Source organism: Aegilops tauschii, chromosome 7 (assembly GCF_002575655.3).
Source record: "Aegilops tauschii subsp. strangulata cultivar AL8/78 chromosome 7, Aet v6.0, whole genome shotgun sequence".
In the NCBI taxonomy this organism is placed as follows: domain Eukaryota; kingdom Viridiplantae; phylum Streptophyta; class Magnoliopsida; order Poales; family Poaceae; genus Aegilops; species Aegilops tauschii.
The window spans coordinates 525,215,339-525,228,610 of NC_053041.3; the positions used below are offsets into that span (position 1 = coordinate 525,215,339).

Here is a 13,272-nt window from a genome sequence, read left to right on the forward strand (position 1 = left end):
GCATGCTCAACTGCGGGAGCATTTTTTATTTTAGTGTGGTGACATCCACGTGGGCATGGTTTGGTGTTACCCAGAGTCACGTTCGTGCCTGCGCGTGTTACAGACGTTTTCTATGACGTTCCACGGTGAGGCGCATGGAAGTGAGGCCACCAGCGCTCACCCTCCTATGGAAATGGCGAAGCATCTCGAATCTTCGACCGTCCGTTTGGACATCAAGATTGGTGAAACTTTCTGTGTACTTCCATGAGCTTGTTTTTTGCTTGCCATCTTAACTGTTAGTCGGTGGAATGTTAGCATTTTTTTGATTTTAGTGTTGTAGTGTGATCCACAGGGGCATGGCTTGGCGTTACTCAGAGTTACGTTCATGGTTCTTTGTGTTCCAAACGATTCCGCTCGCCAGTTCATTTGGAGAGGCATGGACATGAACTCATGGGAAGCATGTTAACGCATTGGTCAGAGTCAAGTTACCACGGTTGTATGCTTTTGGTATTTCCAAATGATTCCGCTCGCTCGTTCTCTTGGAGAGGAATGGACGTGAAAACGGCGGGGGCAAGTATTGTTATTAGCCAGAGTCACGTTTGTCCACGCGTGTGTTACATGCATTTTCTCTGGCGAGTCATTGTGAGGTGCATGGAAGTGAAGCCGAGTTGGCACTGTGTTGCTAATGCAACAGGCACACTCCTGACGCTGTGTATGGAAATGTTTTCCTTGTCTACTCGTTCCTTTTTTGTGGAGAGTCGCGGTGGTGCGTTCCAGGGAGGCACTGTTTGTTATTAGAGAGAGTCACGTTTCATGGTTCTTTGTGTTCCAAACGATTCCGCTTGCCAGTTCATTTGGAGAGGCATGGACATGAACTCATGGGAAGCATGTTAACGCATTGGTCAGAGTCAAGTTACCACGGTTGTATGCTTTTGGTATTTCCAAATGATTCTGCTCACTCGTTCTCTTGGAGAGGAATGGACGTGAAAACAGCGGAGGCAAGTATTGTTATTAGCCAGAGTCACGTTTGTCCACGCGTGTGTTACATGCATTTTCTCTGGCGAGTCACTGTGAGGTGCGTGGAAGTGAAGTCGAGTTGGCACTGTGTTGCTAATGCAACAGGCACACTACTGAGGCTGTGTATGGAAATGTTTTCCTTGTCAACTCATTCCTTTTTTGTGGAGAGTCGCGATGATGCGTTCCAGGGAGGCACTGTTTGTTATTAAAGAGCGTCACGTTCGTGCTTGCGTGTGTTACGGACGTTTTCACTAAGGTGTCACCTCGAGAAGCGTGCAAGTTAATTCGCGGATATAGTAAGATTTTGATATAAATATCATTTCAAAAAAATGGCAATGGATAATAGTATGAATTCGACAGTAATTTCTCTGGAATACAGACAGACATACACAGTAAGTTAACTGGGTTTGAGATGTTTTTTGTTGAATATATACAGACCATTTGAAAGAAGTTGAGTGGTTGTAGTGCGGACGAACGCACGGGGAGACGAAGTGATAGTACTTGTGTTTCCCAGGCGTGCAGAGTTCGAGGTATTTAAGAGAGATTGTGAGAATTCGAGGCGTCGGTTACTCTGTTTGACCGTCTGACCGGTGTGCATGTGTTATAAAAAGGTACCTACTCATGGAACACTCCATGTCCACAATTCTCCAGAGACAGGCACCTCTTTCTAGCTGGTAGCTCCTTGCTTGCGCCATGGCAGGTAAGAGGGGTTCTGGGTGTTCAAGCAACCAGGCAGCAAGGACCAAAGCAGCGGAAAGAAGGGAGAGGTGCCGCCGCTACGCTGTAGCGGCGGCAGGGATATCCTGCCCGGTTGCCCAGGTGTTGAACGATCTTTCGCGTGGAGGCGAATCCTCCCACAAGCGCATTCGCCATGGAGACGCTCTCGGCAAGATGGCAGTACCGAATTCCTTAGCCAACGACGACGTGCTCGATGAGCTAATTAAGCAGCAGCAGTTCATCGCTCGCCTGGAGAAGTTGGTGCAGCAGAGCAATGCCTCTGTGGAGAAGTCCACTGGTCTCATATTTCGATCTCTATGTGAGAATGAGAAGCTTCTCAAAGAGCTCCACCAGACGGATCAGGAGGCCGCCCGCTGGAAGAATCTGTATGAGCAGAGCCATGCGTTGGTGCAGAAGCTGTCGGGCGAAGTGGAGCAGCTTATGGATGAGAAGGCTGAGGTCCTCGTCAAGTACAAGAGCCATGCGTTGGAGGTAGGGTTAGTCTGCGTCATGGTCTTGAACAGAAGTCCCCTGCTGTAGAATTGGGGAGCAGCTGTGGCTCGAAAGAGAAGGGAATGGTGAGCGGGGCAGCGACGACAAGTGCTGTGAGGTCCTTGTTAGTTACTCTCAATAACCTGGTCGATGAGATGAATACTTTGGTTTCAATTCCAAAGGCTGACAAAACGTACGAGCAGCTGCTGGAGATCACCTACGCGTGGAAGAAGCTTTGCGAGGAAACAAAGGAAGATTTGGAGAAGGCGAATGCCAGGATCGTAGAAATTACGGCTGAGACGAGAAATCTCCTTGAGGAGCACATCCTGTCGTTGCAGGAATCGGCCGCAGCTGTGAAGCGACATGACAAGAATATGAAGGCGCTGAAGGAGATTGATGAACTGCGCCGGGAGCAAACCAGCAACAAGGTCGGTGGGGACTAGGTATACAGCAGCGTCCCTGGCTGCTGTGTGCGTCTGGTGTTGTTAAGCAGTGGAGTGGAGTTTCTTACCTTGTCTTGTGAAATTTCGCTGTTAGCTACCTTGCTAACAAAATGTATTTTGGTTTCGAGTATCATTGTAATTAGGCGCCATTACTTATGATGCACGGGACGTGAAGTCTCTGCATCCACGGTTGTGAACCTAGTATTGTAATGACTTGTGTACTGATGAAGGCGTGTACGTTCGTGGCTTTTCTGTGTTGCAGTGTTTCGGGTCACAGACACGGGCTTGCATCCCACGGATTCATGGTGTGGTTTTATATATAGTCACGTTCACCTGTATTTGTGTTCGAAATGTTTCTGTTGACTCGTTGAGAAAAATAGGCACGTACGCAGGTGAATCCCATGGGGGAATGGTTTCGTCTTTCGCATAGTCACGTTCGTACGTTTATCATGGAAAGAAATCAGAATGGGTTTAGATGTTAACGCTAGCTGTTTACTTTGTGAGATTCAAGAGTCGAGTTGTTTAAAAGCGTAAGTTCCTTGTTTTTAAAAGCCACGGTTCTGTACTGAGTTACGTCGCGCTTCTTTTATTAGAAGCACGGACGTGAAGTGAATATAGCCGCGGACGATGACTTGTGCACTGACGATGGCGTGGACGTTCGTGGCAGTGTTAAGGGTCACATGCACGGGCATGAAGCGCTAAAAGGCATGCTACCGTATAATATAGAGTCACTTTCCCGTGTGTTTGAGTTCTGAATGATTCCGTCGACTCGATCAGACGGAGAGGCATGGGCGTTCAGCGCACAAAGGCACCGTCAGGTTCTTTCTTTAATTGGGGAGACCCACCGGAATTGGTTCAGATGTGAACACCCATTGTTTACTCTATGAGGCACGGAATGGCCTATTTGAGAGACGCTGGTGTGGTATATTCTTCGCACGGTCATGGGTCCCAGGAAGGCACGGCGTGGTATTGTGTAGAGTGACATTAGTTTGTCTTGGTGTTCCAGATGGCCTGGTTTTATGTAGAGTCTCGTTCCCCTGTATTTGTGTTCGAAATGATTACGTTGACTAGTTCAGTAGAAGAGGCACGGACATGAATGCCATCAGGGCATGGTTGGGTCTGTCGGAGATTCACGTTTCGTAAGTTTATTGTTGAAAAAAGCGGAATGGGTTTAGATGTTAACGCTGAATGTTTACTTTGCGAGTGGCCGGTTCGAGAGTCGAGGTGTTTAAAAGCGTAATTTCCTTGTTTTTAAAAGCCACGGCTCTGTGCTGAGTTGCGTGGCGCTTCTTTTATTAGAAGCACAGGCGTGAGGTGTTTAAAGGCACGGCGTGGTATTGTGTAGAGTGACGTTAGTTTGTCTTGGTGTTCCAGATGGCGTGGTTTTATGTAGAGTCACGTTCGCCTGTAATTGTGTTCGAAATGATTCCGTTGACTCGCTCAGAAGAAGAGGCACGGACATGAATGCCATGAGGGCTTGGTTGGGTGTGTCGGAGAGTCACGTTTCGTAAGTTTATTGTTGAAACAAAGCGGAATGGGTTTAGGTGTTAACGCTAAATGTTTACTTTGCGAGTGGCCGGTTTGAGATTCGAGGTGTTTAAAAGCGTAATTTCCTTGTTTTTAAAAGCTACGGCTCTGTGCTGAGTTGCGTGGCGCTTCTTTTATTAGAAGCACGGGCGTGAAATGACTACAACTACGGTTCTGTACCAGGTAGCGACACGACTTGTGCACTGACGATGGCGTGGACGTTCGTGGCAGTGTTAAGGGTCACAGGCACGGGCGTGAAGCGCTAAAAGGCATGCTGCCGTATAATATAGAGTCACGTTCCTGTGTGTTTGTGTTCCAAATGATTCCGTCGACTCGATCAGACAGAGAGGCACGGGCATTCAGCGCACAAAGGCACCGTCAGGTTCTTTCTTTAATTGGGGAGACCCAACGGAATTGGTTCAGATGTGAACACCCACTGTTTACTCTGTGAGGCACGGAATGGCCTATTTGAGAGACGCTGGTGTGGTATATTCTTCGCACGGTCATGGGTCCCAGGAGGGCACGGCGTGGTATTGTGTAGAGTGACATTAGTTTGTCTTGGTGTTCCAGATGGCCTGGTTTTATGTAGAGTCTCGTTCCCCTGTATTTGTGTTCGAAATGATTACGTTGACTAGTTCAGTAGAAGAGGCACGGACATGAATGCCATCAGGGCATGGTTGGGTCTGTCGGGGAGTCATGTTTCGTAAGTTTATTGTTGAAAAAAACGGAATGGGTTTAGATGTTAACGCTGAATGTTTACTTTGCGAGTGGCCAGTTCGAGAGTCGAGGTGTTTAAAAGCGTAATTTCCTTGTTTTTAAAAGCCACGACTCTGTGCTGAGTTGCGTGGCGCTTCTTTTATTAGAAGCACGAGCATGAAGTGACTACAACTACGGTTCTGTACCAGGTAGCGACATGACTTGTGCACTGACGATGGCGTGGACGTTCGTGGCAGTGTTAAGGGTAACAGGCACGGGCGTGAAGCGCTAAAAGGCATGCTGCCGTATAATATAGAGTCACGCTCCCATGTGTTTGTGTTTCGAATGATTCTGTCGACTCGATCAGACGGAGAGGCACCGCCGTTCAGCGCACAAAGGTTCTTTAATTGGGGAGACCCTACGGAATTGGTTCAGATGTGAATACCCACTGTTTACTCTATGAAGCACGGAATGGCCTATTCGAGAGATGCTGGTGTGGTATATTCTTCGCATGGTTATGGGTCCCAGGAAGGCACGGCGTCGCATTGTGTAGAGTGACGTTAGTTTGTCTTGGTGTTCCAAATGATTCTGTTGAATCGTTCGCACTGAAAGGCACAACTATGAAGTCAGTAGAGGCATATGCGTTACACAGAGTCACATTCGTGTGTTGATTGCAGAAACCCCACCGTTCAACGGGCGTCTCCTCGTATTCGGTGTGAACGCCACTCCGGAAACCCAAGGGTCCGACGTGCGTTTCTTCCGGTGATGCCGCTTTGGAGGAGGTGGAGGTATTTAATAGAGTGAACACCACGTGTCGGCGCTGCGGAATCCAAAAGGACCGACGGCCGTCTCATCCGTCGGTGGAGTGAACGCCGCGTGTCACCGTTCCGGCTCATCGCCCGAGGTCAAGAAGCAGTTATTTAAGCCGAGCGGCGTCCGCCACCACTAGACATCATCCTGCTTCTCCCTCTTTCGCCGGCAATCTTAGGAAATCATCCATCTTCCTCTTTTCATTTGTGACGTTCCCCGCCATGGTTCGGCACAAGATAACTACTTATGCGATGCTTACTCCCGAGCGCCGCTTTCAGTTGCAGGAGGACATCCATTCGAGGCACGCCGCTCGGGTCACAATAGGCATGTCTCCGGACTCGCAGGGGCCGGAGGAGATTGGGGAGGTGGAGGAAGTGGAGGGGGATGTGTCGGAGCTCATGCAGGGAGTTGATCCAGTGGGGGGAGATGTGATGGAGGAAGAGGAGGGGGGTGATCCAGTGGGCGAGATGTGATGGAGGAAGAGGAGGGGGGTGACAAGGATGAGGAGGACGACGAGGAAGGCGTGGACGAGGATGACGAGGACGACGAGGAAGGCTTGGACGAGGATGAGGAGGACGACGAGGAAGGTGTGGACAAGGACGATGAGGACGACGAGGAAGGCGTGGACGAGGGTGACGAGGACGACGAGGAAGGCATGGACAAGGATGAGGAGGACGACGAGGAAGGTGTGGACGAGGACGACGAGGAAGGCGTGGACGAGGATGACAAGGACGACGAGGAAGGCTTGGACGAGGATGACGAGGACGTCGATGAAGGCTTGGACGAGGATGACGAGGACGACGAGGAAGGCGTGTACGAGGACGAGGAGGAGGGAGATTACGGGGACGATGAGGAGGCTGGTGACGAGGAGGCTGGTGACGAGGAAGATGAGGCGGAGTTCTATCTCGGTGAGTCGGCCTTGATGGCGGAGCAGACCGCTATCCCGGAGTCCATCCAAGATGAGGCGTAAGTGGAGTCTAACCGGCGCTTCCTCCGGGAAGAACAGGCGAAGACCGATGTGCTCTTCGACGAGCTGGATGCGGAGCAGGAGACGGAGGCTAACGACGTCGATGTCAGAATGGAGATAGTGGACATCTCCGACGACGGGGAGTAGTGTAGTTTTGTTGGTAGATGTTTGCTTTTCCATGGTTTTTATGCTTTTCATGTTTTGTGTGTCTGTAAAGGTTGAACAATGTCAAGCAATCGTCGATGTCAGAACGGAGACAGTTTCGTTTCCATGTCAAGCAATCGTGTTTTGTTCTTAAGTAGTAGTACTACCCCGTCCCAAAATAAATGTGTCAACTTTGCAGTACAATTCACATTGTACTAGTTAGTACAGGGTTGATCGAATTAATTTGTGATGGAAGGTGTATGTTTTATTACAAATTGCATTTTCAAGTACCATATTTGGGTCGGAAGGCGTATGTTTTATTACACTGTATTGTTTTATTATAGACTGCAGTTTCAAGTACAAAATAAACGTCTCAACTAGGGCACATATTTGATTCTAGAGATTTCAGTGTGGTTAGATTTGAATATGGTTTCAACATGGTTAGATTCTAGAGAGGCACTCAACAACATGCACAAAAAAGCCACAGATGTGCTTCTGAGAAGCACCGTCTTTCATGGTTTTACCGCAAGATGGGATTCGACATTTATCCAAGACATTCCGGGTTTTATAAGTGTAGAAAGAATTGTTTTTCACTTATAAGTTGTGTGACAGAGGCACGGCTATTACTTTTGTGAGAGGCATGAATGTGCCGATGGAACGGGCACGGTCACGTATGAAATAGGTGCAAGGTGGTCCCTAATGTCTCCTTAATGTATAATCTATACACTTCACTGTTACAAGCACGATCGTCGTTCTTGTCGAGGTACGGAGGTGAAGGATGGAGCCTTTGCCTCTGCGATAGTCACGTCGCATATTAAGAAGGAAGCAAATCTTCACAGACCCGATACGTCGGAAGCTGGCCGTAAGGCACGCTCCTGCCTCTGCGTTTTCGATGACGTCACGTTTAGTGCCAGTGGGGTGGACGTAATGCTCGGTTTGCTGATGTTTTTGTTGTCAGCAACTTTCTTAACATGTTACACACGACAGATGTACGGTTTTACCTAACGTAGAGGCATGCACGTAACTAAATGGAGGCACGGAGACGTGATTCTATGGGAGGTACGGACGCGAAAAGGATCGTGATGCAAGGACGTGAAGGTGTGCCTATGCTTTAAAGAAGCTTTCACTGACACATTTTCATTGCCGGGGGGGGCACGGACTATGAGCTCCATGTGTTTTCGAAGGCATTAGGCCTCATTAATGAACATATCAGAGAGAAGGTGAATCTTTTGGTTGACGTCTAGAATGTTGCGTAAAATGACGTGAAGCCAAGTTACGCACGGTCCCCTTGGTATCAGAGGCACATAGGCACATAAGTGCCTATTGTGGTGCACTGGAAATAAACTTGTGCAAAAGACAAGTAAACTGCAAGCAAACTACAAGGTTAACTGCGACACAAGCAAACCTAAATTTATAACAAGCAAACGACAGTCTTGAGGGAAAGCAAATCTAATAAGGAATCTAGAATGGCATGAGCAATGTTCTAGATACTTTTGTTGGCCAGGACCACCTGCTTTAGTAGTCGTAGTCGCCACAGGACCTAGCACACTTCCTGGTCTGCTCCTTGTCGAGTTTTGCCCGGCAAAGCCCTTCCTGGATGATGGTGAGGCGGCTCCATATCTCGTACGCAGCGTAAGCGTCCTTTGCCGCGTACTCGATGTGCCTCATGGATAGGGGCATGCATGCCCAGCGGCTGCGTTCTGCATTGGTGAGCTCTACGTCGTGGACAAGGATGCCTGAGACGTCCCCAAGGGAGTCCAGAGGCTTGGTAGCTGTAGGCACCCTCCATTCCTTCTGGATGTCAACGAAATGGGCGATCTCCAGTCCGACGCGGCCGAGCATCTCTATGTTGCCGTCGATGGAGAAGCCAAAAAAGTACCTGGGGTCCGCGAGGAAGTTGTCGAACTTGGTGCAGTTCTTTTCGGCCGCGCTCAGTTGGAAGAGCAGCACCAGATGATCCTTGCCGACGGAGAGCTGGACGAGGGCGGGTTTCTGATCTTCGCCATGGTCGTTGGTGTACTTCACATCAACTCCGACGATCTTGTGGCGCTCGAACTGGAGGTGCCGCTCGTACTGCTCAATGGTGGTCGCAGCCTTGTGCAAGTCGTTGGTGTGGATCATGTGCAACTTTGTGTTGCCGTGGGCCTGCACCTCCATGAATTCCCTGGTGAATCCCATTGCCTGGAGCAGTTGGTCCTCCTGCAACCTGGTTTTTCGTGGGGAACAATGAGTGGGAGCGCAATGGCGATTTCTGTTCTTTGTGTGTGAGAAGGCCGCGACGGGAATCTAAATTTAAGGGCGGGGAAGTGGCAAAGGAGTGCATGATCTCACTGTCGATGCGGTTGTGCACATCCTGGGTTCTGGATCGTGGTTTTTCTTTGTATAAAAAATAAAAATAAAATCAGCAGTTATATTTTTAACAACTATCGTATCTCCAGCAAGTTGTGGAGATGATCGTTGTCTTGCGTAGTTTGCTGTCAAATGTTAACTTTTACAATTTATCTCGTGAGGCATGCAGGGGCAGTATGTAGAGGCACAAGTCTCTGACCAAGAAAAGCATGCTTCAAGTGGCTGCTTTAACTCTCAGACACACGGGCGTGGTACATTTATTGGGAGTGGCAATTGTTTTCAGTGATACATCCGCTGGTAGGAGCAGTGCTGTGTTTCTTCAGAGGCACTATTGTGTGTCCGTGTTGCAACTGACGCTATGAGATGGTTAGAAAGAACGAGAAGCAACGAGAGGCGTGGACATGCAGCTGCAAGAAGCACCCGTACAATGAGAGGCGAAACGAGAGGCACATATACGATGCTACGTGAGGCACGGAGTTGAAGCTACGTGATTGCACGGACGTCAATTCGTGCTATGGTGCTACGTGAGGCACGGGCACGAACAAATAGCCATGCACTCAACTACATGCGCAAAAAGCCACAGATGTGTTTCTGAGAAGCACCGGCCTCCATGGTTTTACCGCAAGGTGGGATTCGACATTTATCCAGGGCATTCTGAGTTTTACAAGTGTAGGAAGAATCGTTTTTCACTTATATGTTCTGTGGCGGAGGCACGGCTATTACTTGTGTGATGAAGGAATGTACGTGACGCGAGGATTGACAATAGGCGTCCGTTACTATTTTCCCGGAATGTTTTTCAATTAACTGCGAGAGGCATGAATGTGCCGACGGAATAGGCACGGTCATGTCCGAAATAGTTGCAAGGTGGTCCCTAAGGTGTCCTATACGCTTTACAGTTACAAGCACGGTCGTCGTTCTTGCCGAGGCACGGAGGTGAATGATGGAGCCTATGCCTCTGCGATAGTCACCTCCCATATTAAGAAGGAAGTAAATCTTCATAGACCCGATACGTCGGAAGCTGGCCGTAAGGCACGCTCCTGCCTCTGTGTTTTCGGTGACGTCACGTTTAGTGCCAGTGGGGTCGACGTAATGCTCGGTTTTCTGATGTTTTTGTTGTCAGCAACTTTCTTAACATGTTACGCACGACAGAGGTACGGTTTTACCCGACGAACTGGAGGCACGGACGTGATTCTAAGGGAGGTAGGGACGCGAAGGATCGTGATGCAAGCACGTGAAGGTGTGCCTCTGTTTTCAAGAAGCTTTCATTGAAACGTTTTCATTGCGGGGGCCATGGCCTATGAGTTTCATGTGTCTTCGAAGGCATTCGGCCTCATTAACGGACGTGAAGTCAATTTACGCACGGTCTCCATAGGAGTGGAGGCACCGAAGTGCCTTCGTGGGTGTTTTAAGTAGTTGGTGTTATTGATGGACAACCGTGCCTCTGTAGTGTTCTTCTCTGAGGGTCACGTGCGTACGCAATGTTTTCCAAGGAGAATAAACACCTAACTACCTCTGTATTCAAAATGTTTTTCCAAAGTGTTCCATACGAACGATTTTTAATATTTGTGTGTGCAATGGTTTGTTAGAACATTGTGCACTGCTTTTAGGAGTATTCTGTAATTGTTGTCCCTGCATTTCGACGCTGCATCCACAAAGGTACTAGTGCATTGCATGCTCGTCATTTTTGTGGATTGCTATGTGTACCTGCTATATGCGTTACGCTAATCGTATAGTATCTGTACCGTGTTTATATTTTTCAGTTCACGCCAATATATTCTAATAATAGAAAACTGCAACATTGCACTGGAAATAAACTTGTTCAGAAGATATGTAAACTGGAAGCAAACTACAAGGTTAACTGCGACACAAGCAAATCTAAATTTAGAACAAACAAACGACAGTCTTGAGAGAAAGCAAATCTAACGGGAAATCTTGAATGGCATGAGCAATCTTCTAGTTACTTTTCTTGGCCGGGACCACGTGCTTCAGTAGTCGTAGTCGCCCCAGGACCTTGCGCGCTTCCTGGTCTGCTCCTTCTCGAGTTTTGCCTGGCGGAGGCCTTCCTGGATGATGGTGAGGCGGCTCCATATCTCGTACGCAGTGTAAGCATCTTTTGCCGCGTACTCGATGTGCCTCATGGACAGGGGCATGCGCGCCCAGCGCCGGTGCTCTGCGTTGGTGAGCTTCTTCTTCATGTTGTTGTAGTAGTCGTGGACAAGGATGCCTGAGACATCCCTAAGGGAGTCCAGAGGCTTGGTAGCTGTAGGCACCCTCCATTCCTTCTGGAGGTCGACGAAGTGGGCGATCTCTAGTCCGACGCACCCGAGCATCTCTATGTCGCCGTCGATGGAGAAGCCAGCAAACATGTATCTGGGGTCGGCGAGGAAGTTGTCGAACCTGGTGCAGTTCTTGCCGGCGGCGCTCAGTTGGAAGAGCAACACCAGATGATCCTTGCCGACGGAGAGCTGGACGAGGGCTGGTTTCTGATCTTCGCCAACGTCATTGGTGTACTCCACATCAACTCCGACGATCTTGTGGCGCTCGAATTCGAGGTGTCGCTCGTACTGCTCGATGGTGGTTGCCGCCTTGTGCAATTCGTTGGTGTGGATCACGTGCAACTTGGTGTTGCCGTGGGCCTGCACCTCCATGAATTCCTTGATGAATCCCATGGCCTGGAGCAGTTGGTCCTCCTGCAACCTGGTTTTTCGTGGGGAACAATGAGTGGAAGCGCAATGGCGATTTCTGTTGTTTGTGTGTAAGAAGGCCGCGGCAGAAGTCTAAATTTAAGGGCGCGGAAGCGGCAAAGGAGTGCACGATCTCACTGTCGATGCGGTTGTGCACATCGTGGGTTCTGGATCGTGGTTTCATCTCCCTGGTGGTGCGGTTGTGCACATCCCGGGTATTTGATCATGGTTTTTCTTTATAAAAAATAAAAATAAAATTAGCAGTTATGTTTTTAGCAACCGTCGTATCTCCAGCAAGTCGGGGAGATGATCGTTGTCTTGCGTAGTTTGCTGTCAAATGTTAACTTTTACAATTTATCTCGTGAGGCATGCAAGGGAAGTATGTAGAGGCACAAGTCTCTGACCAAGAGAAGCATGCTTGAAGTGGCTGGTTTAACTCTCAGACACATGGGCATGGTACATTCATTGGGAGTGGCAATTGTTTTCAGTGATACATTCGTTGGTAGGAGCAGTGCTGTGTTTTTTCAGAGGCACTGTTGCAGCTGACGCTACGAGATGGACAGAAAGAACGAGAAGCAACGACAGGCATGGATATGCAGCTGCAAGAAGCACTTATACAACAAGAGGCGCAAGTAGAGGCATAGATACGATGCTACGTCAGGCACGGAAATGAAGTTACGTGATTCACGGACGTCAATTCGTGCTATGGTGCTACGTGAGGCACGGGCACGAACAAATAGCCGTGCACTCAACTACATGCGCAAAAAGCCACAGATGTGTTCTTGAGAAGCACCGGCCTCCATGGTTTTACCACAAGGTGGGATTCGACATTTATCCAGGGCATTCTGGGTTTTACAAGTGTAAGAAGAATAGTTTTACACTTATATGTTCTGTGGCAGAGGCATGGCAATTACTTTTGTGACGAAGGAATGAACGTCGAATGTATGTGACGTGAGGATTGACAATAGGCGTCCATTACTGTTTTTCCGGAATGTTTTTCAATTAACTTTGAGAGGCATGAATGTGACGACGGAACAGGCACGGTCATGTCTAAAATAGTGGCAAGGTGGTCCCTAAGGTGTCCTGAATGTATCACCTGTAATGTTGCACTGTTACAAGCACGGTCGTTATTCTTGTCGAGGCACGGTCTTGAGAGTCATGAATGTGCCGACTCAACAGGCACGGTGATGTCTGAAATAGTTGCAAGTACGAGATGGGCAGAAGCAACGAGAAGAAACGAGGGGCATGGGCATGCAGCTGCGAAACGCACTTATACAGCAAGTAGCACTGCTAGAGGCACATGTACGATGCTACGTGAGGCACGGACATGAACCTATGTGAAGGCATGGATGTTTAAGGTGACTGAGCCATAGGGGAAGGCGCTAGGTTTTTAGGAGAAGTGCTGTGCGGTTGACAGAGGTGTATGCTTGAGCTCATCGCAACAAAC

At 48.8% G+C, this 13,272-nt stretch overlaps 2 protein-coding genes across 2 annotated transcripts; both read right to left on the minus strand.

The window, feature by feature from the left end:
* Positions 1–8,307: 8,307 nt before the first annotated feature.
* Positions 8,308–8,970, minus strand: LOC141027336 (uncharacterized). The gene has a single exon (XM_073504337.1). It carries the CDS (start codon positions 8,968–8,970, stop codon positions 8,308–8,310), a length of 663 nt encoding a protein of 220 aa, XP_073360438.1.
* A 2,156-nt stretch (positions 8,971–11,126) lies between these two features.
* On the minus strand, positions 11,127–11,982 carry LOC141026388 (uncharacterized). The gene has a single exon (XM_073502855.1). The coding sequence runs from the start codon at positions 11,808–11,810 to the stop codon at positions 11,127–11,129; it is 684 nt and encodes a 227-aa protein (XP_073358956.1). The 5' UTR covers positions 11,811–11,982.
* Between the last annotated feature and the right edge of the window lie 1,290 nt (positions 11,983–13,272).

Excerpts from the sequence above, each read along its gene's own strand:
- LOC141027336 (XM_073504337.1), bottom strand. The coding sequence starts at position 8,970 with ATGGGATTCACCAGGGAATTCATGGAGGTGCAGGCCCACGGCAACACA.
- LOC141026388 (XM_073502855.1), bottom strand. The coding sequence starts at position 11,810 with ATGGGATTCATCAAGGAATTCATGGAGGTGCAGGCCCACGGCAACACC.